The sequence below is a fragment of the Haplochromis burtoni genome, unplaced genomic scaffold (assembly GCF_018398535.1).
Source record: "Haplochromis burtoni strain Fernald_Lab_line unplaced genomic scaffold, NCSU_Asbu1 Contig_164, whole genome shotgun sequence".
NCBI classification, from domain to species: domain Eukaryota; kingdom Metazoa; phylum Chordata; class Actinopteri; order Cichliformes; family Cichlidae; genus Haplochromis; species Haplochromis burtoni.
This window is the reverse complement of record NW_024582525.1, coordinates 30570-56638: the sequence shown is the minus strand read 5'-3', so window position 1 is coordinate 56638 and position 26069 is coordinate 30570. Positions and strand designations below refer to the sequence as shown.

The following is a 26069-nucleotide window of genomic DNA, read 5'->3' as shown; positions in this document are numbered from 1 at the left end:
CCTCTGAATTCTTTATATGTTTATGTAGCTCATTGGAGAAATAGCAATTTATACTGCCTGTTTTGTCTTCCTTTGCTCAGGAATTTTCATTATTGTAAATTCTAAGCTGAGTGGGTCTGACCCAGTATCTGTATGTCCATCCTATGAAGATATGATGAGAATTAATATACATGACAACCTATGACAAATTCTGTTTTTTATTCGGGTGTGATTTAACTACATTCATGTTTTGCATAAAATATTTAACAACTTATGCATGACATTTGCCGACATAGAGGCTCAGTATAAAAAAGGCAACAATTACACATTGTGTAAAAATAACAGTAACTCAAACATGTCTCCTGGTTAGCTCTGAAGTGTAATCTAACTGGCATGAGTTTGTTTTTCTTACAGAGTCTCTCAGAGCCATAAAAATTAAAGTGTTTTATGTAACAATGGGAGCTTATGGCACAGCAAAGTCTCTATATCTCAGCCAACTGCTGAGTTATCCAAATCTGCATTGTCCCCATCTTCTTCTGTCTTGTCGCGCAGGTTAACATTTTCTCCTTGACTGGATTCACAGGTTGTGTCCATCTGTTTCCCACCATCACAGCTTCCTGCTGGGAAAACACAGACAGACATATTTGGGTTTTTAGCATTTTATTTTCCAAAGTTGATTCTTTATCAAACTGCAGATAAAACTGCAGGTTGTGCTGATTAACTCCTAAAAGTATACAGAGTTGTATCAACAATGTTAGACGTGATCATCTATGTTGCACTGCACTGAATTTGGGCAATCAGGCTGACCTGTGCTTGCTTCACCCTCTTTCTTCTCTGCAAGAAAGATTCGTTGCATTTTCAGTTTCTTCGCTGTGTGGCATAAGTACTTCAGATCTAGACCACCAACTCCTTTTCCTGCAGACAAAAACAAACAAATTAAAAAAAAAAAACCCAACTTAAGTACTTAAGTAAAACCACTGAAAAAGTTGTAGTAAATTGGTACCTTTTCCTGGTGTCTCCTCAAACAGCACACAAGTTCCCAAAGCATCTTTAAAGAGGCAAAGATAACAAAGATTAAAAAAACAACAAAAAACTTCACAGACAATCAGCCAGCAGCACCCACATGCTCATCTATTAATGGCTTATATTTCCAGAACAAACAATCTGTAATAGTTAATCAGATATCAGACTAGAAATGACTCTTTGGAACTAAGAAAGGACATCAACATGAATAAGTATCCTCGCAGGATGCAAACACAGCAGGTACAAGCAGTTTGAATCTTTTTCATTTTGCAAGATTTCTCACCTTCATATTCTCCTGCAAACACATACGGTCCAACTTGCATCATGGGTCTGTCGCTGTCAATGTCCTTACACACAAAAGAGAAAAGTAGATTTATGAAGCTACACTGGAAGCAATTAGGTTTCTCTTTTCTCAGTACAACAGAATATGCTTCAAACTCACCAGTATCTTGCATGTGCCCCCACTCTTGGTCAGAAAGTCATTGTTGATTATACCAGAGAGCTCCACCACAACAATCTGCTCCTAAACAGAGCAAAATTATTTATGCTTTAGAAAACATAAAAGTGCATTAGAAAGACAGACTCCCCTGAGAGTTATTTTTCTTTACGTGTTCGTGTTAATTATTAAATACAAAAATACACAAAAGTCAAATTATCTGGTGTGATGATTGTCCCTTAAACCAGCACTTGGGAAATGTTACGCTATCAAACGGCTCTGTATCCTCATGTGCAGTTGAGCTAATGCGGTAGCTTCAGGGGGCTACATCGAATGGGAACTACTAGTAAATTGGTGGCATTTCATACCTCCTCTTCCCATTCGTCTTCCATACTCAAATTCCTGTAATGAAAAAAAAATATTGTAGGTTATAAATTATGTTTAATTAAGAAAATATATCGAGCTAAACCGCTACTCACTGGCTTAGTAATGTTTTGACAATTTCCGCGAATGTACGGTGGCCGAGAAGAGCCTTTCCAGTGTGTTTTGCCGGGTAGCGCTCAGTTACAAGTCCGTCCATCGAGGGGCGGTGTTGCTCAGTTTTGCAGGTAAATTTCAGAGCGGAGCTATTTAATGAGAACTGGAAATTTAATGATCAGGACTTAAATCTGTCTGTTTGTCTGTGTCTTCTGCCAACAGCTGAGAACTCTGAATCTAAATATTGGCTACCTGTAGGCATACTCATGACCTCCATCTGCCATTAGTGTTATTAATGCCCTCCTGTTTTGAGGCCATGGTCGACATGGTGATGAGATGAGATCAGGTGAGATGAGATGGAATAAGATGATACATTTTATTGATCCCCAAGGGGAAATCCATCTGTCAAAGACAGGGGCATAAAAAAATGAAAAGAAACTCAGATCTCACACATATTCAAAAGCATATAAGAAACAGCCACACAAACAAACACAGTTAAATTAAGAATAAAAGTGGAGCGATATTAAGAACTAAATGAAACACTGGAGGTTTGTGACATCAACAAATGCTGCAACCCCTCAGGAAAAACATGAGCATCTCAGTGTTTTTAGGTTACTGTGCAGAAGTGAATGGAGGCATACTAATACAAACGCTTCAGAAGCAAACATCGAGCTGAAAGTGTGCTGTCCAAAATCATTTATATGATTAAAGTAAGAAATATAAAAATGCTCAGAAACTGCACCTAATAGCCATATTAATTTGCGGACTGTGCTCAGTTGGAAAAGGACAAATGCTCACCAGTGGAACCACGAAGCCTAAAAGCTGAAATGTTGTTGTTGTTTTTAACACATCTGCCATTCAGTTGACTCTGACTTCTTTTGTATATTTTTGTCCTTAAAATGCTCACCTGGATTAAATTTTGTTGTAACATAATCATAATGACTATTATATGTATTTGATAACTACAATACATTTGACGTGCCTGAAATATATAACAATATTTAATAGCCAAAAAGGGGAAAAAATGATACTCATTGATCTCTATGGGAAAATCTCTTTTTCCTGGCTACCCTCTGCTCTGGGGTCAGAGATCAGGGTCAGCTGAGGGTCAGCATTATCGATGCTGGTTGGGTTTCATCATTCCACTTAGGGTGTCTAAAGAGGACTTCTTTTTTCTCACAGAGTCCTCCATTTTAACTCCTTGTGCCTATATACTATCAAAACAGCTGCAGAAAATAGAAAAATGTGAAATAAATTTGTGCAAATCTACTCAATTAACTATAAGTGACAAATAGCTCCTTACACATTAGCAATATTAGGTCATTATTTGGGTAAATACATTTTTGAATTTTGTTTTTCACAAATCCTTTTCCACTGAAAGCCAGGTTAACATCGACTAAGAGAAGTGTAGTAATTGTTAACTTGTTTTAAGTCGGCACATCGGCTGGTGTTGGGGCATTAATAGTAGATTTAGGGAATCTTAGGAAGTCTGGGGATTAGATAGCCTACTATATTTAATCGCACAGAAACTTCACCCCTGCAAAATCCTTATTTTTAATTTTTGTTTGCATTTATCATCTATACTGATTTACTCTGGAAGAAAATGACTAAGTTTGTTCAGATCTGTTATACAAAACTAACAATTCATTGTGAGGCCTGTTTTATTACTGTAACATTTTGTAGCAGAAACCTAAATTTTTGTTTTTTGTAAGTTGCTGAGAAATACAATTTTTCTCAACAATATCCATCCAAGTTTCATGAATCTGATCAAGTCTCTTTTTAGTGAAGTTGCTCACGCACCAAGAGTGTTTTCCGTCTATAAATACCTGTGCAACTGGAAAGGAGACTGAAGCTGGCTGAACCTCACCCTTAGTGAGAAAAAAACAACAAGATTTTGAATCAAAATCAGGCAAAGCAAATTAAAGCGGGGTGGGGGGTGCAAATCTCCCATGTGCCTTCTCCCTCCCCGTTTCTGGCCTATCATCTATCTCTGGACCATGGTAGGGGTTGTCATGTCGACCAGCCTACTAGTTACTATGACAACGGCTCAAGGGGAAGCTCTTGCTAGGGAGGTTATTGCCTCCTTGGGGATGTAAGAAGGACAGGGGGAATGTGAGCGCAGACAAAGAGACACCCAAAAAGGCAGGAGTGAAAGGTGAGGTCAAGCCAGAGTGTATTGACTGGAAGTGTGTCTGCATATGAGGCAGTTTACATTTATAATCCCACAGTACGGGACAGAGTGCGTGAAGGACTAAATCAGTGTTGTCCCACTGAGCCTTTGGATGTAGTACAAAGTTTCCTCTCTCTTGGAAGAGGCCCGAGCCTGTCCACACATGATGCATTACACTTCCTTCTCAGTGCCATACCCTGGGGCAGAAAGGGGCGGAGGTAAGTGAGGGAGTGACATTAAGGACCCTCCAAGGTGTCAGATGGGTCCCCAGCTTCCCCCCATATTTTGTCATATAAATGTCATAAAGACAAGTTTGGAGTTGTGGAGCTTTTGCTGTTCCTTCTGCCTGGGGGGTATCACAATGGTTAATTGCCCCATTAGTACTGACAGGGTAAATTGGTGGAAGGGCTAACTATATATTACAGTGAAAACAACAAACCCCTGGCATACACCTGAGGGCATGGGAAGCTTGGCACATTTAACATTACAGCCTGTGCATACTTGAGTGTTTAGGCAAAAGATGGGATGAGTGTGAATTTTGAATGTACAATCACACCAGCTTTAATACATTATTACAACTCTACACTTATATCTATGGAAATGAACTCAGTGGCAGTCACAGAGAGCGGCGCTGCTTTCGTCTGTGCTGAATCGACGTACGTTCAAACCGATGAGGAAAAATATTCTATTTTTTTCTATTTAAAAAAAACCTTTTAGATGAGGATCGCTGTTGAGGTGGATTGTGCCCAAAAGCATACAGACATGTTCTCCTCACACCGAGACAGACATCAAATGTGTTCGCCCGCCTTTCTGTTTTAATGAAAAACACTTGCAAATTCAATGCAAATGAAAATCTATATTGATAAGCAATACCAGTAATAACAAAGATCATTTGAAGGCCTTGGACTCATTATACAAGTCTAAGGTTTGGGTAATTTGACTAAATTCAAATGGGCTATGTATCTGAAAATGTCAGGGAAACATATTTCCCTTGTATGTTTTGTTCTTGCAGGTTACTCTGTTACATTTATAAGAAACAAACATCTGACAAACTAAAATCAGTAAAAACATGAATGTGTATGAGCAAACAGAAACATTTCCAAACAGCATATAGCCACATTGCAAAAGCTTCAATTAACATTTTATATTTGCTGTTATTTAAACCTTTTACACATATTCGTCTCTCTCTCTCTCTCTCTCTCTCTCTCTCTCTCTCTCTCTCTCTCTCTCACACACACACACACACACACACACACACAATGTCTGGCCTAACGTTATGAAATGATAAAATAGTATACTGTCACGAACAAATTGCAGAAAATCCATGCTGGCACTAAAACAACTGATCCATCCACGATTTTGCTGGAGCTCATTCCAGCTGTGACAGGGTGAGAGGCGGACTTCACGTTGGACAGGTCGCCAGTCTATTCAGGGCCAACAGATAAAGACACAACAATTCACACCTGCGATCAATTTGGAATCCCCAGTTAACCTAACACGCATGTTATTAACCACGGAGACACGAGGGGAACATGCAAACCACACATAAAAAGGCCCCAGCAGGTCGGTGGATTCAAACCCAGGACCTTCACGCTGTGAGGCCACGATGCACACCACACACAACAGATCTGTCACTGGTTTTTTTATTATTCCTATTTTATATATATATATATATATATATATATATATATATATATATATACTATCACGTCTTTTTTCAGGTTTTCGAGATTTTCATAAACAATTACCAGATGTACCAAACGAAGGCCATTTTTTTTAGCAATGTCTTAAGTGACCAATCGAGGACAACCAAGAGAATCACAAATAAAATGTCAGTGCACTTAAATCTAACACAGGTAGAACAAATAATTATAAAAAATTTATATTCATGACTTTCCTATTCCGATATGACCTAATAGTGCGGTTGCTTCACGCAACAGTGAGCTGACAGAAACCTATATTCATTTAAGCTTCTGTGGAAATTCAATCAAATATGAGAATCTACAGACTGTTTTATATATGGACTTTTTTGCAGGAAGACTAACGTTTGTGGGGGGGAAAAAATGTACAATTGTAAAATAAGGACGAGATCAGCTCTGACAAACAAAGCTCAGAAAAGAAATAAAAGGGAAGAAAATAGATGCTATGGATCTTAAATTTAAATGCGGTGTTCACCTTTTAAAATATGGACGATCGACAGATTGCACATCCAGCGTGAAATTCACAATAGTATTATCATAACAATAGATTTCGGTGGCGAGGATGGACGGCCGGAGAGGAAACAAAACCCTGCTTGGCTAAAGGTCTTCTGTGATTCTGTGACAGCAATGGATACAATAATTTAGCTTTAGCCTAAATATATATATTTTTGACTTTTTCCAGATAATTTTTCTTTCCAGTAACATCAAGCCAGTGTGCCAAACTCGAGTCCACTGCTTCGACTAACCTGATCAATCCAAAAAAAGAAAAGGATGAAATACCTTATTTCTCAGCCTATATCCAACCATATAATAGTTTTTTTTCTTTGTTGACCTAAATATACATTTTAGATCTCTTCAAGGCCTTCAGTTTTTCACAGTTTTTAACTTTTACGAGCCAAATGATCGCAAACAGATTTAGTAAAATAGTGTAATTTCGGCGCATGGCATTATGCATACGTTTGGGCGTCTAACCTGTGCTTTATCAGGCACAAATGTCAACAAGATATCTCTAAAACAATCCTCGAGGGCCTTTTGGTGTGTTTGTACCAGTCTTCACAGTGAAGCACAGTGACAGCGTCGCGTTTTGCGGCAGGTTTTCCATTTTTGCACATTCGTAAAAAACCTCTCGATTAAATGTTTTTTGTTGATGTGGATTTTAGTTCGCCGTTTTTATACTTTACAGCATTCCGATGTGTGTTTTGGTAGAATTACATATTTTAAAAAAATTCTGCAAAACTGTTTCCTTTCTAGATATTTTAAATGGGTGGATTTGTTTCTTAGAATCCATCTAAATGGATACGCCTATTGGAATTTCCAGCAGCGACACACTAGTATAGAATAAAATGTAATGTTTCGGCTGTAATCTCATACTTTTAAAAAAATATTTTCCTCTCCTCGTCTTCTCCTTGCGTCCCCGGCAGCCTCTCCCCCCTCCCTCCGTCCTTCCTCCCTCTCGCTTCTCTCTCGCGGAATCCTATTGATCCAAACGGGCTAATTAGCGGTGTCTGCGCAATTACGCACATGCGCACTGGGCGTAATCTCAGCCATTTTTTGAAGGAAACTAATTAGCAGGAATAAAGAGCCAAGTGTTTTTCCTCCCACAGTGATCAGAACTCATTCTACCTCTGGAGCTCGCACAAACCCCTCCGTCCCCCCATCTTCTGTTTACTACAGCCTATATGTAGCTTTAATTACACTGTTGTTTGGTAACAACTTGGACCCCGCTGCTCTCTCTCCCTCTCCCCATTTTTTTCTCTTCCTGGCTCCGTAAAAACGCAGAGGATCATTCATAAGGAATGAGTGGACTCTCTGCGCGATTGTTTTCTGGACTACTACACATTCAGCGTGCGGAGCTTTGTACCAGAGTCGCTGCAGAAATGTAAGTGTGTCATTTGTTTACGATGTTAAAGGGAGCTGTAGGGACGCGACTCGGCGGTGGGGAGGAGGGGATGTTTGGTCAGTGTAGCCTCTAATTCTCACAAATCGAGCTTTTGTGCGTTAGGTCACCTGTTACTGGTTACTGATCACTCTCGGCTTTTGATGAATCGGGCTAGGATACACTGTAAACAAAGGCTGAAGTAGTGTGGGAGCTGATGGTTGGTCAGTGGCTTGACAACACAGAGACGGGGAGTGAACTATTCAAGCCACTGCCCCTCCGGTATTCTCCCAACAGCCGGCTACTGTGGTCCCAGATTAATGCTAAAATACCAGTGCTTTTACCTTGAGACTGCGAGGAGGTCGTTGGCTTATGGTCCACCGAGTCTTCACGTATAAAAATCAGTATTTGTCCATATCCAACTGTGTTTATCCAGGTCCCACACGGGCAGACAAAAGGCATTTTCCTAAAGTATTGCTTCACAACTCTTCTCTCTGCCTGTTTCTCTCTCCTTCTCACACCCCTGCTCTCTCTTCTCCCTTGTAACACACACAAGCACACACTCGTGCACACACCCACACCCACACACCAGTCTAGGGAATCCGGGAATACACTTTTTGTTGTATATTTGCACATGATTTTTATGTTGCAACTTCTGTTGTATCTAACAGATAATAACAAATGCGCCACTGGTATCTCAATATTAAAAAACAACTACAGCAATAGGCCTGTGCATGTTGGATTTCAGGTGTTACATGTGTGCTTAATTGACATCACCACAATTAGCAGCACAAAAAGAGGTACAGGCATATTAACAGACAGAGATGCACACACATGTGCACAGACAGACAGACAGACAGACACACACACACTGCTAAATGATGGCTTCCCGCACTTGATCGATGAAGAGCCAGGAATGCTTGTATAAATAGTTACATTGCCGATAGACCCAGGTTATTGATTGCAGTGTAAATGAAAATCTTTATCAGATTAGAGACTGTTCTCAGCTGCTGGCAGGCCTGCTTGGTCCCTCAGCATTCTCTGGCAGGACAGTGGACAGCAGCAGTGGGCAAGGGTCTGTGGCCTGTGACATAAACACAGTACATTAAAGCACTATCAGGGTGCCGATATGAGCCATATATCTTAAAGCTGCAGAGAGGGGGAGGGGGTGGCTACAGGAATGAGAGAGAGAAAAGGGGTGTTTTAAGGAGGAGGAAGAGGGGGTTGGTTGGTTGAAGGAGAAGGTGAAAGGGTAGATTAAGGTCTCCCCTTGATTAAAAAAGGTCAGTAATGAGACTGTGGGACACACGCAGGCTAACAGAGATGTATCTGTCTTAGATGGCATTCATCTGTCATTCAGAAACTGACGAGGGGAGAAAACCTATCCATTTTTAAGGAAGTATCTATAGTGATACGTTTTTATATAAAGTGAATTAGATTCATTGTGAAATTTTATTGCTCTTTTTTTATTTTATTAATTTATCTTAAAGTATGATAGAACGTTATAGGCTAGTACTAGCTTTATTTCAAAGTAATAATTACAAAAGTAAAGTCTTAAATATGTAGATTTAATAAGCTGTAATAAACTGTTTGAAGTATTCATTTTTCAGACATGCCTCTGCTGTGGATTACAAATGAATAATAAAGCTTCAGTTTAATAAAAGCAGGGATTTATTATTTATTACCCTCTAGTATTTATGTGCCTGGGTATTTCTGTAGCAACAGAGCTTACAGGGGGTGGAAGCAATATAACAGACCCAGACTGTGAATAAGTCAAAATAAAATCCACGGCAATGCAACACCACAAGTAAAAACTGCTTCGAAAGTGACCACAGATTAGAATTTTTTTTCTTCACAAATTAGAATTAATACGCATCTAAAATCAGAAAAAAGAAAGAGATTCAAGTACATATTTAGCTGTGTTCACTTCTTGTTTTTGTGCTTAATGTGCAAAGTGTGTTCTCAGTGTAAAATTCGCTTGTGTGCTAGACGATGATCCCGTATCCTCATATTATTTGCGTCCTAGTGTGTGCAGCAGAAGATACAGAGACTGATACACAGGCTTTTAAATGTGCTCTTTTATCTGCTTTTATCTAAGTGTGGCAATTTAGACGAAGCCCTTTAGCTCAGAAGCATTCAGTTCTTTATTTAATCCTATCCCCTGAGGAATATTATAGACCTCCTGCGTAGCCTTTACCCGCATTCCTCTACCTAGTTTAGCGCTTGTGCTATTGATTTTCCCATTAAGGGCTAACGCTAACCCCTGGGTAACCAGCCTCTGGATTGCGCACTGTGAAGGCTCTATCGAACAGATGCTATCCAGGGACCCTAATCAATGCGTCCACTGTTATGCAATAATATTTACATGACATATGTTGTTCATTTTCTCCTCTCTTTTTTTATTTCACTCTTCTGTCTCTGCCTGTCCCGCTCTCTTCTTCTCTTCATCTGTAACTGAAACACACAGGTGGGGTAATGATGTGTGGCAGCTGTAGCCTCTGGTATGGACAGCGGTGAGGGAGGAGGAGGGGATGGAGGGGGAGGAGAGGAGAGAGATGCTGACCTCAGTCCCCAGGCTTTATCTCTTCCTCTCCTGACCCTGGCAGTCATTCCTGAGCAGGGGTCATCCTCTCATACCTCAGCCATGGCCCCTACCAAAGAGCCCCTGACCCTGCCTCAGCAGGAGGAGGAGGGCACAGAGCGGTCCCAGGCTAGAGAAGAGACCCAGGGAGGAGAGCAGAAAGAAGGAGGGCGACATTCACGGGAAAATGGAGTGCGTCAAAGGCAGGGGATGAAGGAAGACTTCGGGGAGGGATATTTGTCAGGGCAAAACAAGGAAGAAGGGGAGGTGCTTGTAGGTATAGGAGAGGCATCAGTTACAGGGGGCCTCCCAGCAGCCCTCAACAGAAGAGGCAGAAAGGAGGAGAAGGAAGAGGAGGAGGCCATCTCAAACCAAAGCCAAACCAAATCCAAATGTTCTTTATTACCTCAACAGAGCCAGCACAGCTCTTCTTCCAGCACTGCAAAGGCCAGTGGCACACTCGACAGCAAAATAGCCGCCTCTCCAAAGCCCTCTCCCACTCCTTCCCCCTCTCCAAAGCCCTCCCCCTTTTTTCCCATTTCTCCAAAGCACTTCAGTTGTCCGTCCTCCTCTTCTGCCGTGCTGAGCGAGACAGAGGTAAAAGACATTAAGGGAAATCAGGGCTGGATTTCTGGGTTTCCTCAGAGCTTTAGATCCCAGCAGTCTTCTCTGGCTTTTCCACTGGCAGGTACAGAGCCTGCCAGTACACCTGCTGAGGATGATGGTCTGGCAGGGGTTCCTCATTCTTCCATTTCCAATGGAGATGGTGCCAAAGCTCCAGAACCAAATGACAGCCAGCTAGACACCGAGGTGGATGATGAGAGAGACAAAGAAAGAGAACAGAAAGAAGCTGTCCTTAAAAACCACAACCAAGACCTCTCTCCTACTTCACTGACTGGTCACATGACTATAATGCACTCACGTAATTCCTGCAAAACCCTGAAATGCCCCAAATGTAACTGGCACTACAAGTCTCAGCACACGCTGCAAGTCCACATGAAGGAAAAACATCCAGAGACAGGAAGCCAGTGTGTGTGTGGCACATCTGAGGGAAAGTGTGTGTGTGGTGGTTCAACACGAGGTGTGTGTGTATACTGCAGGTCGGGGAAACCCCATCCGCGTTTAGCCCGGGGTGAAACCTATGCCTGCGGCTACAAACCCTACCGCTGTGAGGTGTGTGACTATGCTACCTCATCGAAAGGCAACCTCAGCATACACATGCAGTCAGACAAACACCTTAATAATGTTCAAAATGGGGGAAACTTGAACGGCCACATGCACACTTCTCATATTACTAACAGCAGCAGCTCCTCCAATGGTCACGAAGTGGATGAGCAGCCATACAGCAAGCTGACACTCTCTATCCCCACACCTACTACCCAGCCTGCCAAGCTCACTCCACCTGCACACTCCCACTCTCATGGTAAGCGGTGGCGATGCGACGTGTGCGACTATGAGACCAGCATTGCCCGCAACCTGCGCATACACACCACCAGCGAGAAACACACACATAACATGCTACGGCTCCAGAGAGGTTACTATCTGTCTCACTGCAGGAGCCTTGCCCCACAGCTTAAACACCTGCAAAACACAGGTGAGTGATGTGTCACAACTGTCACTGTTATCCAGCATTGAAGTTTCAAAATGTGTAAATTGTAATTTGTGCTTTCTCTCTGCCGCAGGTGCCGAGCTTTCACTGAACATGCGGCTGACCAGTCAACAAGTCGCAGAACAGCCAGTTACCCTTGGGTCTACACTGACTCCATCTCCCTCCCCTTCCCCGTCTCCCCCTCCAGCTCCATCTCTGTCCCCCACTGGACCCCTTTCCCAGGGTGTCTTCCAATGCCTTGTCTGCTCCTGCTTTTCGTCCGACAGCTTAGAGTCTGTGGAGCAGCACCTGAATGCTCCCCGTTCCTTGCCCCAGTCTGAGTGGTGCTCCCTAGTTGCCGGTGGTTGCCACTGCAGGCTGTGTGGTTACACCACCCCGCTGAGGGCTAACTTCTCCTTACACTGTCAGACCGACAGACACCGCACCCGTTACCAGCTTGCTGCTCACCTCCAGGAGGGGGGAGACAGGGGTCAGGAGGGGGCTGCCCTCATTGCTAAGGGCAACCCCATCCAGCTGAGGTGCAACCTGTGTGACTACGTGACCAGCAGCTTGGAGAAGCTCAGAGGGCATTCCCTCAGTTCACACCACGAGGCGAGCGTCCGGGTTTACAGAGTAAGTACACAAAACCACACCTTGTCATACTCCAGAACAAAAACCCTTGCGTCTTAGGAATGGCAAGCTACACTTTAAGTATAAAGTGTAATGTTATTAAAAAAGATTGAGGAACCTTTGCGAGCTCATAATATTGTTTTGCTTTGTCTCCTTTTCACTATGTTATTAGTTCCTGCAGCAGTATGATGGTGAAGTCGATGGAGGTTCGTGGCTGTTCCATTGTCTTCTATGCAACCACTCCTCCTCTTCTAAACTCCAAGTACTGAAACACAGTCAAACCCCAACCCATCAACAGCGGGAAGGGCTACTACAGCTGCAGCCAATGGGTGGAGAGGAGCTGGCAGCCATTTTTACCATTAGGAAGAGCCCTGATGGTGTCACGGGTGAGAATATGAACTGTGTGTGGGTGTATTCTAATTCATGTTTCATGTGGTTGCTGACAACGGAGAGTGGACTCGGGATTAAGATGAAAAGAGCGAGAAAATGAGTAATGGCTTTTGCTGAGATATTGATCAAGCAAAGTGATTAGTCGATACACATCCTTGTTATATCCCCAATCACCCCTGACAACAGCTAACTAGCACCTGCTAATCAATGGACCAATACAAATCCCCAGGACGAGAACTGTGGGAGGCAGAGGCTAGCTCCTACTCTGCAGCCACATGCAAGATAAAACAGTAATATGCTGTCTGGAGTGCGCACCTAAAATGACTAGTCCAACACTTTATTTGTAAATTTAATCTATCCGATGATTTGCCTCTGTGTAGATTAAGACTTATTGAGATGAACCGATGTGTTGTAAGTCCATATTACCCTTACTCCACCTCTGAGGAGAATCTAATGTAGAATCAATACTTGATCAATAGTGTATGGAGGCAAGCAAGAAGAATGAAGTGTGCCCCACTGAAATTGCTCTTTTTGAATGATGTTACCTAGCGAATAATATAAACTACAATTAGCTTGATAGTTTGCAGGAACATAAAGTATGAAGCACTGTGTTTGTAGGACATAATTACTTGTCTTGTTGTCTCCCAGGAGAGCTCAGTGAAGATATGGAAACTTCCAGCGAGTCCTGCTCTGGTCCTTTGGACACAACCAAAGACACATGTAACTTGGGGGCAAAGAAGATTTCTGCAGAGACAGGTATTGCTGCTTACATCAGTTCTACAGCATACTAATTGTTAAACATGATGCTAGTATGACAATGTATTTTGTTGTAATTATATTCATATTCATTTTTACTTTTAGAAAAAAATAGAGTGGAGGAAGGAGAAAAGAAGGAGTCAGTGCCCTCAGTCAAGCGTCCGTCATCTGGATGCGCGGAAATGGAAAACACCATCTTAACCAAACGCCCTAGAACACACCAGCAAAATGAGAACCAGCAGGTGACACACTTTTAAATTATTCAAATACGAATAAGTGAATACAGAATGTACCGCTGGACATAACAAATTAAAAGCCCGCGCATTTCCTTGCGTGATCTGTGCCACCTTCAGATTCACACTTCTCTCCCTTCTATATTTTTCTCCCTTCCCTTTCCTCTCTTTCAGACTGTCCAGTGCCCTTTGTGCCAGGTTAAACTCCCATACACCCAACTTCGACAGCACCTCACACATGTGCACAGTGTGGCGCAGGACTGTGTAGACAAGCTCATCAGCACAGTAAGTGCATGCAACTGTGTATTTGCTGTATTTGCGTTTGTCGGGAAGCAAAAGAAAATGTGAGGGCAAGCGATGGGGGATGGGGCAGAGTGAAATGTAGGGAGACAATTCCATTAAGAAGGCACCAGAGAGAAAGGCAACGCTTTTTTTTAATGCATGTTTAAGTAGCTCCCCGCTATCATCTTTGATGCAGCCGTGCATTCTGTGTGTATGTGTATGCGCGTCTCTTAGAGTGGAAGAGAGAGGGTTTGACTGAGTGAGTGAGGGAAAAGCCAGTCTTTCTATAATGCATGTTTAAGTAGCCCTCTATTACCAGAAGTGCAGTCAAGCTAAAAAGGGGCCCCCATGCTTTTTACTGTGTCTCTCCAACTAACAATGACCGGTCATCTATCCACATCACCATCCGCCATCTCCTTGGCCTGTATGCTAAGTGGCCTTTGTCTCTTGCTCTCTTCCCTCCACTTCACTGACTGCTTTTCACCCTTTTTCCCCTCTGCTGCCCTCCCTCCCTCCCCCCTCCAGCTACTCCTATCATTCCTATTCTGCAATTTCTGGCGTTGCCCCTCCCTTTCTGTCTCTCCCAAGCTCTCTCTCAATTTCTTATGCGTTACCCCTCCCTCACTCACTGTCTTTCTCAAAAGCAGTTTTTTTTTGTTCATTGCCCCATACTTCCTCCCTCCCTCTCCCTGCTCGCTCTTTTTCATATCCTACACCCCTTAGTCTCCCCCTAGTCCTCCCTCCTTCCTTCCCCCCCTACCCCTCCCTCACTCTCTCTGATAGTAATTGAGGTTCATTAATTCAGACTGAGGTGATGATGGCCATTATGTACCTTGCTTTCCAATTACGCTCTCTAGATTAAGCCTGACCTTCAGTTTTCTCTGCAGTGTGTGTGTGTGTGCGCGCGTGCATGTGTGTGTGTGTGTGCAGTTGTTCTTCCCTTTTGCTCTTATGAAGCTGTTATGCAGAGAAAACTCTTGTCATGTAAATCTCATCTTTAGCTGTCTGTCCTTTCCTTTGGGTGGCTAGCTGTTCGGGTAGATATAGTATTTGCTCTTATTGCTTGAAGCTGTGGGGACGGAGGTTTTCTATATGAAGAATGATTTTAAATAAATTCATTATTCAGCTCAGTAAAGTTTTATTAAACCCTTGGGGCATGTTGGAGGGCGTCGCATGAACTGAAGGGCAGACCCACATATCTCAACCATGTATACTTATTAAGAAATTGATGTGCCTTGCTGCTTAGACTGCTGTGCAGGCAGGTGCAAGATGTAACGATACACTTTAATGTTTTATGATATCAGTAAGGGGAGTGCAGGCACTCTGTGTTTATACATCTTGAGATTTGCTTGCTATTATCCTCTACAATTAAGCATGTTTTATTCATAATGTAGGATTAGGAAAACACTGGGAATACCCCAGCTTTCTTTTATTCCGAATTGGTGAAACAAACCTTAGTGAGAATAAATTTAACAAAGGAAAAAAAAAAAGAAAAAAAGACCAAAACTGACAGCCCGTTACATTTTCTTTCTTCCAGGTCGCAACACCCATGGAACAACCGCAGCCTCAGCTGGAGACAGAACTACAGGCAGATTCTCTCACAGATGATATTCAGAAAAATAAAACCACCAAGAATAGCAATGCAAATAGCTCCCATGCTGCAGATTCCTGCGCTTCAACCAATTCTCAGAAAAACAAAGGTTGGTGTAAAGTGCCAAACTGATACCAGTTTACTAATTAAAGAAGCAACAATAGCACACCATGCTACTTTTATTTGCCCTGCTCACAGCCATTATATCTGTACATTTTATAGGCATTTCAGTGGAGAGCACTGAGGGAGACGTAGCCGCACCCAAAGATGTCACAGCTCTTCTCACCCCACCCCTAGAAGACAACACCACTCACCCTTCCAATGGCAGATTGGCTCCCCAATCCCCGACTCAGATCCCCCCATCCTCGCCTCCCACCTCACCACCCGGTGACCCCCCTCCCCTTTCTGATCGTCATGGTTACCGGTTCCGTTGCAGCAGGTGCAGCTTGGCGTTCCCCACTCAGGAGAAGCTCCAGCTGCATTGGCAGTACCATGCCATGAGGGCGGCGACAGAGTGCCCCCTCTGTTCTAGACAATGCCGCAGTCAGGAGGCCTTGCAGAGACACATGCAGAACACGCACTCACAGCTGGACAGCACACAGGGACAGAATACGCTATGGCCACCTCATACTGTGCAATACACGGAGAATAACAAGAATTCAGCTCAACAAGATTTTAGTTTATCACCCCAAGTGGGTCAAGAAGCAGGAGAGGGAGAGGATGAAGACATAGATGAAGGAGCAATAAGCATGGAGGGAAAAGATGAACAAAAAGATGTTAAAAATAAGGAGAAAGGCATGGTTTCTGAAGTGGATGGAGGTGAGGAGGATTTAACTGAGCCAGAGAAAGGGCCACATGAGGAGATCTTATCAGAACTTGGTTCCAGCTCTCTTGTCAAAAAGAGCTCTAACCCCACAATGGACCGTTATCTGGATCCATCCAGGCCCTATAAGTGCACCACATGTTCTGAATCTTTTACTCAGAAAACGATCCTTCTGGTCCATTATAACTCCGTGTCCCATCTCCACCGGGCCAGACGAGCCCTGCAGGAAACTGGCACTAGTGTTGCTGCTCCAGAGGCTCCCCGCGGCCCAGATCCTAGACCATACCGCTGCCGATTGTGTGGAGTGGGCTATAGCCAGAGTTCCACACTGGATATACACCTTCGATCAGTCCTTCATCAGACTAGAGCGCGTGCCGCTCAGAATCCCACATCACAGACGCCTGCATCTACTGTAGCTGTTCCACAGTCTGTCCCCACTACAGCTACTCAGGCCACTACCACTAGAGAAGAAACACTGAAGAGTTTGCCTTTCACCAAGAGGCCAGATGGCATGAGCTCGTCAAATTCTTCATTAGCTGGTTCTGGCTTAGTAGCTGACGCCCAGCCGATCCTGTCCAACCCAACAGAGAGCCCGCAGGCTAAAAAGCGAGTGTCAGATCTTCTAGCTTCAAGAAACCAGCTAATGCTAATACAACAGCAGCAGATAGCCCAGGCACAGGTCCAAGCTCAGTTACAGCAGCACACAGCTTTGCTCCAGTCTCAAGTTATGCAGCACCTTCCCTTAGGGCCAGAGAATCTCCTTAAACAACACTTCTCCCTGACCCCAGACAATTTGCTTTCTCTTCAGCAGCAACTTCTTCTGCCCTTTTACATGTCTGGAGAAATGAAGCTCAACCCAGAGTTCATTGTTAGTAGCCCAGAATGTAGCCACTTGATATCTGCCAGCTCTATCCTGAAAGAGCAGGTTAAGACAGAGGCTAAAAGGGAGACTCAAACAGATGAGAAACAAACCCAGAAACAAAGTTCAAGTTCAGTTAATACCCAACCAAAGGATCTTTCACAGTGTGAAGCAAAGGTTGATGCAGTCTGCAGTGACCCCCCTACTAACCAGACAGAAAAAGAAAACAGCAATTCTAGTTTTGAGGAAGAAAAACGAGAAATGCATGCTCCTGTTGTTAAAAATGAGAGTCGGGAGGAGGAAGCCGTTTCCTCCTCATTTCATCTACTTGGATTGCAGTGTCCTCCTCCCAGAGTGCCCTATGCTGCTGTGAATGGGGAGCCTCTCAGAGCCCTTCTGCAGAGTTATGGCTATGAGTTAGCACTGCAGTATATACAGAGTAGACACAAGCACCAGCAGCAGACAGCCACTCAAAAAATACCAGATAAGCAAGAGTTTTCTGATATAAACAAGATCGAAGTATGCTCAGAAGAGGAAAGAGATCTATTTTGTAAACTACAGGCTGGAAAGATTGAGCGCTGTGATAAAGGAGTGGAAGGCAATGGAAACATAGAAAGGTTGACAGAAGAGAAAAGTGAGAACAGAGGCAAAGAATCGACTAATAAAGAGAAGAAATGCTGTGAAAGAGGGAAGAAGTGTAGAGACTGTGGCAAGTTCTTTTCAGATGCATTGATTTTAAAAAGCCACCAGGAGTATATTCACAGAATGCTGTTCCCCACTGCTGTCCTGGAGAGGTTTTCCAGAGAATACAGGCTTCAGTATGACCAGATGTACCCACTTACACAACCTAAATCTGAAGAGGATTCAGTTCCACCTCCAGCTCCAGCTCCTGCTTCAGCTGCATGCTCAGAATCAGAACAAGCACCAGAACCAATGAAGGCTCAAGTTAAAACCCTTGAATCTTCACCAGGTTCAGAACCCATGAATAAAGCAGATTCTACAGCTTCAGACCTAACAGTAACTGCCCCTTCAGCTTCTCCTGCTTCTCCTGGTCAACCTCTAGATTTTTCACAGCACGAGACACCCATCCAGATCTCAACCACACCTGCTGCCCCTATTTCCCAGAGCACTCCCCCTTTACCTCTTCCCTTACCCAAAATACCTATGCTCCCTCTTTCTTTGCCTCAACTGTCTATACCACCACTACCCCTACCAAAGCTTCCTCTACCACCAATTCCTTTTCCCATGGAGCTACCGCTCCTCCCTCCTGTTGTGATGCAGTCTGTGGCTCTTCAGCCCCAGCCTTGGTTAGACTCGAGTGTAAACCCTGAGCTGGCAAAACTCTACCAGTCTCAGCTTAACCCTGCACTGCTGGGGCAACAACCACAGCTTAGCCCAGCTTTGTTAGCTCAGCAGTCACAGCTGAGCCCAGCTTTGTTAGGTCAGCCTCCACAGCTCAATCCTGCATTGCTTGGCCAACCATCCCAACCCAGCCCTATCCAAGCAGGACAGCAAAGTCAAGTCAGCCCAACAATACCTGAACAGCAGCAGGGGAAGAGAACCCGAACACGCATCTCTGAAGAACAACTAGCTGTTCTAAAGAAACACTTCAATATTAACAGTCTCCCTAATGATGAAGAGATCAACAAGATGTCTGCTTCGTCCGGTCTGCCTCACAAAGTCATCAAACACTGGTTCCGCAACACCTTATTTAAAGAGCGCCAGCGAGACAAGGATTCTCCTTATAATTTTAATAATCCCCCAACCACAGCCCTGGAGGACTCCAGAGAGGATATAGCACAAAACCAGTCTCTGGCGCTTTCCCCATGTTCACTGTCCCCTGGGTTCCCACACAACGCTTCCCCACAGCCTCAGACAACAGACCTGCATAGAGGAGAACACCATAGGGGCCGACGCTCTTCACGAACCCGCTTTACGGAGCAGCAGCTGGAAACCCTGCAGGGGGTGTTTGAGGCCACTCCCTACCCCAGAGAGGAAGAATATGACAGGTTGTCTGCTCTGTTATCTCTCCCTAACAGGGTCATTGTTGTGTGGTTCCAAAATGCCAGGCAGAGAGCCCGCAAAAATCAAGACCGAGGCACTGATGATGGATTAGAGGTGAAGCTTGACAACATACACAAGCAGCGAAATGGCTGCTATCAGAATGATGATAATAATCAGGATAATAGCTGTGAGGATGAAGGACAAGGTGACTCTCAGAATGAAAACTCCATGGATCTGACGTATGAGTATTACACCCAACCTGACTCACCTGCCCTTGATTCTTCTACTCACTGCACAGAAAGTGAGCATCCTGTAGCCAAAGGTGAACCGACACCTGCTCAAAAGAAGCAAGAAGATAAAATAAGTTCACCTCGAACTAACATAAACACAGCTCCTGATAATACTGAAAAAAGAATTTCAGATGCAGAAATCCAGCTTAAAGAAACTATTCCAGCCATGAAAACAGGGTTTTCTCTACAACCTGAGACCAAATTGCCAACAGAAGGTACTCTAGAAAGATCCCAGCCTCTTGCTACTTCCTCTTTACAGAAAACAGTACACACTACATCTCATCCAGACCAAGTGAATACACACAACCCTCCTTCAGATCAAGCTGTTGAAAAGGCTCCTGAGACATCACCCAGCCTCCCTTCTGCTCTAGAGTCTGAAACAAGTCACAATGATACTGCAGCTTGCCCATCCACTGAAACCCATCAGCAAACCCAGCTCCAAACCCAGGCTCAATTCCAGTGCAATCTTTGTCCAGCATCCTTGCCATCATTCCAGCTGTGGCAGGAACATCAGACCAGACACCTCCTAGCAGCTCAATCCCAGGTGCAACTCCTCCACTCCAGCTTCACAGACCGAACCATGCCTTATATGATGCTTCACCCCAACCATCCCTTAATGGCGAGCCAAATGCTTTCCCAGATACACTCAAATCCCACACTTCCCATGATTTCGCACTTAAACAACATACAAATGAAGAACACACTCTCTGATCACTCTAGTAACACACTTACAAATCCCCTGACAACCATAAAGCAGGGTACAGCACATATATCAGAGACCGGTTTTGAGGGCCAAAGGGGCAGCAGAGAGGTCGAGGAGGAGCACAGAAGAGATAAACGTCAGAGAACCACCATCACTCCAGAACAACTTGAAGTGTTGTATCAGCGCTACAGCTTGGATTCTAACCCCACCAGAGGAGTCCTCGAAAGCATTGCACGCGATGTTGGTCTCACGAGACGAGTGGTTCAGGTACTGAATAGATGAGAAGACAGTGATGATAATTTTGTGGTGTTGGTTCAGCTGAATTTTAAAGCACATGTCTTCCTTCCTTTCACAGGTTTGGTTTCAGAATACCAGAGCGAGAGAGAGAAAAGGGCAGTTCCGGTCAATGGGGCCAGGATCCAGTTTCAGCTTGGGTTTGAATCACTTGCGATGCCCATTCTGCAGGGCTCTCTTCAAGGTGAAAAGTGCTTTAGATGCACACATGAGGTCACGCCACTGGGCAGAGGCTGAAAGAGCAGGCTTCAACTTAACAATGAGCAATGGATCCAGTGGGCAGTCTGGGATGGCTATGTCTGTCATGGACAGACCAGGTCCATCGATATCCTCCAGCCCAATCCCAAACCACGGCCATGTCATCAGCAACCGAGAGTCAAGTATGAAGTTACCCCTAACTACTTTGCCTTCAACCACTCATCTAAACAACCCCGAGGAGGATGATGACTATGAGGAAGATGATGAGGAATACCCGTGTGAGGAGGGTTCCAGTATGGCTGACCAAGGGTCTCTTAGTCCTGAAGGATCTGTGGGTCCAAGCTCAGACTGGGGTGAGACACAAACTTTGCAGCAGCAGCACCATCAACAACAGCAGCGCCAAAGGACACAGATGAGCCACTTCCAGTTACTCCAGCTGAAAGACTTTTACAGAAGCCATCGCACACCCAACCGACAAGAGTGTGAGACACTGGGCCAGGAACTGGGTCTGCCTCACCGTGTGGTGCAGGTAATTGTTTTTAAGTATTTAAGATAAAAAAAAAAAAAAAAGAGGAAAAATCTTTAAAATGATATTTGATGATTGTTGACATTTGTTTTGTTTAAATATTCTTTGAAGGTTTGGTTCCAAAATGCCAGAGCTAAGGAGAAGAGGGCCAGGAGCCTGAGCTCTGACTCTGCTGAGAGGGAGAATGCTGAGCTCTCGGCGGGAACAGGGGAGAGAGACAGAGCTTAGAGAGGCGGACTGCTTCCTTCAACTACGTTCGCACCAAAACCCCTCCTGCAGTTGCCATCTTACTCCAAACAAACACCATGTCCAGTTGCTGCCATCCCTCTAACACGAACGCCCCAAAGAAGCCGAGTTGCAGTGGCCCAAAGACAAACTCTCTCAGCCAAAAGTAGGAGAGAGCACAAACCACGTCCTGTCAACCACAGCTTTCCAGTCTTCATTTTTTCCTTCAACTCTTGCCCAAGTCTGTTCTTTCTAAAAAGAGCTTCTCTCCTTATTCAGTCAGACACCTTACTACAACCAAACTCCACCTTGATAAAAACCAACCAGATGCCACAGAGGCCAAAGAGCATTCTCAAAGTATGTGACCTCACTGCCCAGCTAGACCTGCAGTCTACCTCTCAGTCTGCACGACAGACTCACAGTGGGCCCTCCACCAGACCAGTGCTAGATGACTAGCTGTGTAGCATGTAGTGCCAGTCTGTACGAGGCTGGAACAAAAAAATGTCAAAGAGATTTTAGTGTAAATAGAGAGCTCCAAAAAATAAACTTGAAGAAAAAACGGTTAGAAGTGGAAGAAGAAAAAGAAGAGGAAAAAAAAACAAAACTGAATTGTATCCTTGAAATACACAGGGATATTAGCATAGAGCTTTTGTAAAGACTGACTCAGATTCCAAAGCTCATAACCAAAATTTTACATGTCTGTGGATTTCGTTTGAACACGTTTGTTTTCAATAACAAACTGCAGAGCTGACGTCTGTACGGTGAAGGGGTGAGATCTGCAGCTGGCATAGGTAAGCCGAGTACCAATATACTGACCCGGTGCTAGAATGCAGCTTCACCCTCCAAAAGCCAATGATGAGTCTTCTGTTGTACATGTACTCCTTCTATGTTCCTTTAGTGGATAACAGCCCAAATAGCACAGAAAGTAAAGGCCAGTTTGTCCCAAAAGGGACAAACTATTTTTTTATAGCACTCAACCATTAAACTGTATATGAAAACTTTAACCAAACTCGAATTTACGTTGTGTGTGTTTAGTCATAGTTTCTTAATATAAATCTTATGGATTGAGATAAACTGTCTTGCTTCGATATAATAGTGTCATGATTATGAAAAGATTATGACAGCTTTGATATGTTCAGGCGAGGTGACTTACTGCCTTTCCGTTCTATTTGAATATACCAATGGCTTACCAATGTTATGTGATTAATGTAAAGCTTTCTATGCTCAGGTCAACAGCTCAACATGGCTCTGCTTCAAATGTGATCTTAATACTGGACTTTTCTGTTTTTAAAACAGAAAAGACACGGTTTAACCATGGACTAAGTATTAAAGGATATCTTTAAAAAAAAAAAGAAAAAAAAACATCTCTGTATTTCAAAGATCTGAGCTTTTCACCTCTGAGTAATAGATTGTTACAAAAAAAGAACCTTATTGAAACTAAAGTGTTTAATAGCGTGAGGGGTAAATGTACAGTATTTAGCTTTTGTATGGTTGACTCGAGACTTCATTGGATGTTTGAGACATGGCTCTCTTTTCCACTTACAGAAAGAGAGCTACTGCGCAAAGCTGAGAAAAAACTTCGGATGTTATTGATGTTATTTTTGTACACTTAATTTATTTTCCCTCCTTTTCTCCCTCCCCACCTACCCACTTTCCGCTTTTTCTCACTACCTTTCTTCCTCTGTTCATTTGCAACCAGTCCTTATTCTATCTGTAATAATGATAATATAACAATAATAGCTAAACAATAATTAATGCTTTAAGACAAAAATCCAAAGACGTGATAATACTTTAACCATATGACCTACAAAAAAATAAGCGCTACTGTTTACTTGACGATGTATTGCTGTTTTTAAAGAAGGAAGGAGTCCCTGTATCTAAGCTACTGTTTTCTGCCTCTCATAAGCACACTGGAGACTGTAACCAAAACCCCAAACTAGAGCCATGGCAGTCTGTAATATAGCGGTTGAAGAGTTTTACTTCTCTTGAGAAATGTTGCAGTTTATTTTTCTTTTATACCATAGTGTTGAACTTCAGCCCTTAAGGATGTCCAGTTTGCTGCTAATGTACTGTAGTTTCTAACGATACTGTAGAAAGATGCATGCTCTGATCGCTTTACCACTAGGCTTTAATGACTACAAACTGTAATGATACCTGTGATGCTGTTGATAAACTGCTCCTCTTTTATTCTGTTCAGAAACAATTGGATATGTGGGGCTCAATTCCATCAAGTTTTTTTTACAGTATCATAATAATGACCTTTTCTCAGAAAACAGAAATGGCTTTCGTAATATCAGAATTTTTTTTTTCTTTTCTATTTTTTTTGTTAAAGCTTCCAGTCTGAGAGAAACCCTCCGGGGGCATTTACTTCTCAATGCTTAAGGAGATACTGTAGTTCTTTGAAGGAGTTCAGCCCCAAACCCTCTACTGGTTGATGTCTTTCTGTGTTGCAATGTCTCTTGTCCGTTTGTCCAGCTTAAACAGCTTTGCTAAACTCAGACTGACATCACAGCCGACTTTCCAAAGGATGTGGACTGACTAACTCTGTCATGTTTCGTTCTTAACTAACCAATGTTTACGACAATACCAATGAGCTTTCTTCTGTACAGAAATGTGCATTCCAAATACCACAAAGGCAGTTTTTTTTAAAAAATATACTGATTATTTCAGATTTAATTTCTCTCGTATTCTCTTGATCTTAGTGACTGTAAGATGTACATATTGGAGTACTCTATGGTGAAGAGACTCTGTTATCCTTACTGTAGGTAAAACAGTTCTTTTCATTTTTTTTTCTGGATATGTTGTTGCCATAGTGATGACCAAAAAGATACCTGTGATGTGCACCTGTCCTTATGTCCTGCTCCAGTGGTTTAGTGTGTCTCTATACTCTCCCTACCCCAGTTGTGCTGGTGTGTGTTTCTCTTCCTTTCCCTCCCCGTACTCCACTGAGCTAAATAAAGTCTGCTTTGGTGCACGCTCTGGTCTCATCCCTTTGGTGTAGCCGAGAGAAGCCATTTTGTGAATGTTGTGGTATGCGAGGGTGTCTGCTTGTTACATGCGTGTTTCATATTCCAGGGTGTATGTTCGGCGGCGGTGTGCGTCTGGCTTGGGAGGCTTTTGATGTGCAACCGTGTGTGCGTAACACGGCCGAGTGTGGAAGGCGTTTGGTGAATGGAGCCATGACCTCTGGGGTCACTTCATTAATTACATCTGTGACATTCAGCCAGATGAGTTTCCTTTGTGACTAAATGATATGATGAATATTAACGACCTCGGATGAATTACATTGCTGCTCCTGCTGCTGCTGCTGATGATGATAATGTCTTTTACGACTCTGGGAGAGAGGGGAGGAAAATTGCACACTACAGCACATTTAGGACACACAAATTTTCATATGCAACATTTCAAAGACCACAGCTTAGGTTGGTAGAGAAGATTTTATTATTTGCTCATTTCTTATGTAAAACTTCCCAGTGGTTGATGAGACAACTTGCTGGAGAGGGGGGAAAAAACTTCAATGAACATGGGAATGTAGTGTTCGATCAGACACGCGCACAAGTCGAGCACAAACCTGTATCTGCTTCTTGTTCTCTCGCAGCAAGCCCTTCATTTCACTGTTACACAGAAATGCGGCAACGGAAGATGTAACTGTGAAACTCGGGGTTGTTCTGATTGGGTTTGCGGGGCGGAGACAAGCAGATACATGGCGAGAACAATAGGAAGGTAACCACAGAAAAGGGCTTGAGATAGCTTCGTAGCTCATGATAGCCATCTTAGAAAGTCATCCTGATAAAGTGATCCCCCACCATTTCTCCTTCTCCCTGTCCTCCCCCTCTTAATCAAATGAGTACTGTGCAGCTGGTGGGGTTGCGGCAAAAAAGGGGGTTCGAGTGAGTGTATGCGTGTGGAGAGTAGGTGGAGGTGGGGGGGCTTTGAGGGATAGCGTGAAATTATTGCCTGCTGGTGTATATGTGTCACTGGGGGTAGTAGGGTAGAGTAGGGGGTTGGGCTGGGGCTGGGGAGTAATGTCATTGCCTGCTGGTGTATCTGTAGTGGGGGCTCATTTAGATTTAGATTGGTTATGTGAGGAGAGAGCTGAAAGGCCAGCTCATGTTTATGCATGAATCCCAAAGCATGCTGCTGTGGTGGAGCCCCGAGTTAAAGAGACAGAGCTGAAATATATTCGCACATTCAGACGCACCTCTGTTTCTTAGGATAAGGCTTGAGCTGAAGCGACGCTGCGCTATCAGATTTCAGTCAGTGTGTGCATGTGTGCGAACGCCTGTGCACACAGATTACACCTCAGTCCAAATTAATATATTGCTTTAAATCCAAAATATTAAAAAGATGTCAGAGGTTGTGTTTTTTTTTCTTCTTTTAACTGCAATTTTTAACTACAGCCTTTACCACCCTTTTCCTGACTGTGTCGAGACGA

At 43.5% G+C, this 26069-nt stretch overlaps 2 protein-coding genes across 4 annotated transcripts; one reads left to right on the top strand and one right to left on the bottom strand.

Moving 5' to 3' along the window:
- Positions 1–174: 174 nt before the first annotated feature.
- gtf3c6 (general transcription factor IIIC, polypeptide 6, alpha) lies at positions 175–8196 on the bottom strand. Of its 3 annotated transcripts, none has more exons than XM_042225217.1 (9): positions 8006–8196; positions 2168–2317; positions 1918–2064; positions 1807–1840; positions 1445–1525; positions 1286–1349; positions 983–1027; positions 787–894; positions 175–599 (listed from the first exon to the last, which is right to left on the bottom strand). In XM_042225217.1, exons 2-9 carry the CDS (start codon positions 2197–2199, stop codon positions 469–471), a joined length of 642 nt encoding a protein of 213 aa, XP_042081151.1. In that variant the 5' UTR covers positions 2200–2317; positions 8006–8196; the 3' UTR covers positions 175–468. The 3 variants fall into 3 exon arrangements, with proteins under 3 accessions (XP_042081151.1, XP_005933165.1, XP_005933167.1); XM_005933103.3 differs by lacking the exon at positions 8006–8196 and adding an exon at positions 3742–4923 and having other exon boundaries at positions 175–596; XM_005933105.3 differs by lacking the exons at positions 1918–2064; positions 2168–2317 and having other exon boundaries at positions 8006–8188.
- On the top strand, positions 7214–24616 carry LOC102310371 (zinc finger homeobox protein 4). Its single transcript, XM_005933101.3, has 11 exons — positions 7214–7664; positions 10129–11836; positions 11925–12463; positions 12633–12846; positions 13499–13606; positions 13712–13848; positions 14014–14124; positions 15659–15821; positions 15935–20658; positions 20747–21412; positions 21521–24616. The coding sequence occupies exons 2-11, from the start codon at positions 10165–10167 to the stop codon at positions 21635–21637; spliced, it is 8451 nt and encodes a 2816-aa protein (XP_005933163.2). The 5' UTR covers positions 7214–7664; positions 10129–10164; the 3' UTR covers positions 21638–24616.
- Positions 24617–26069: the final 1453 nt, after the last annotated feature.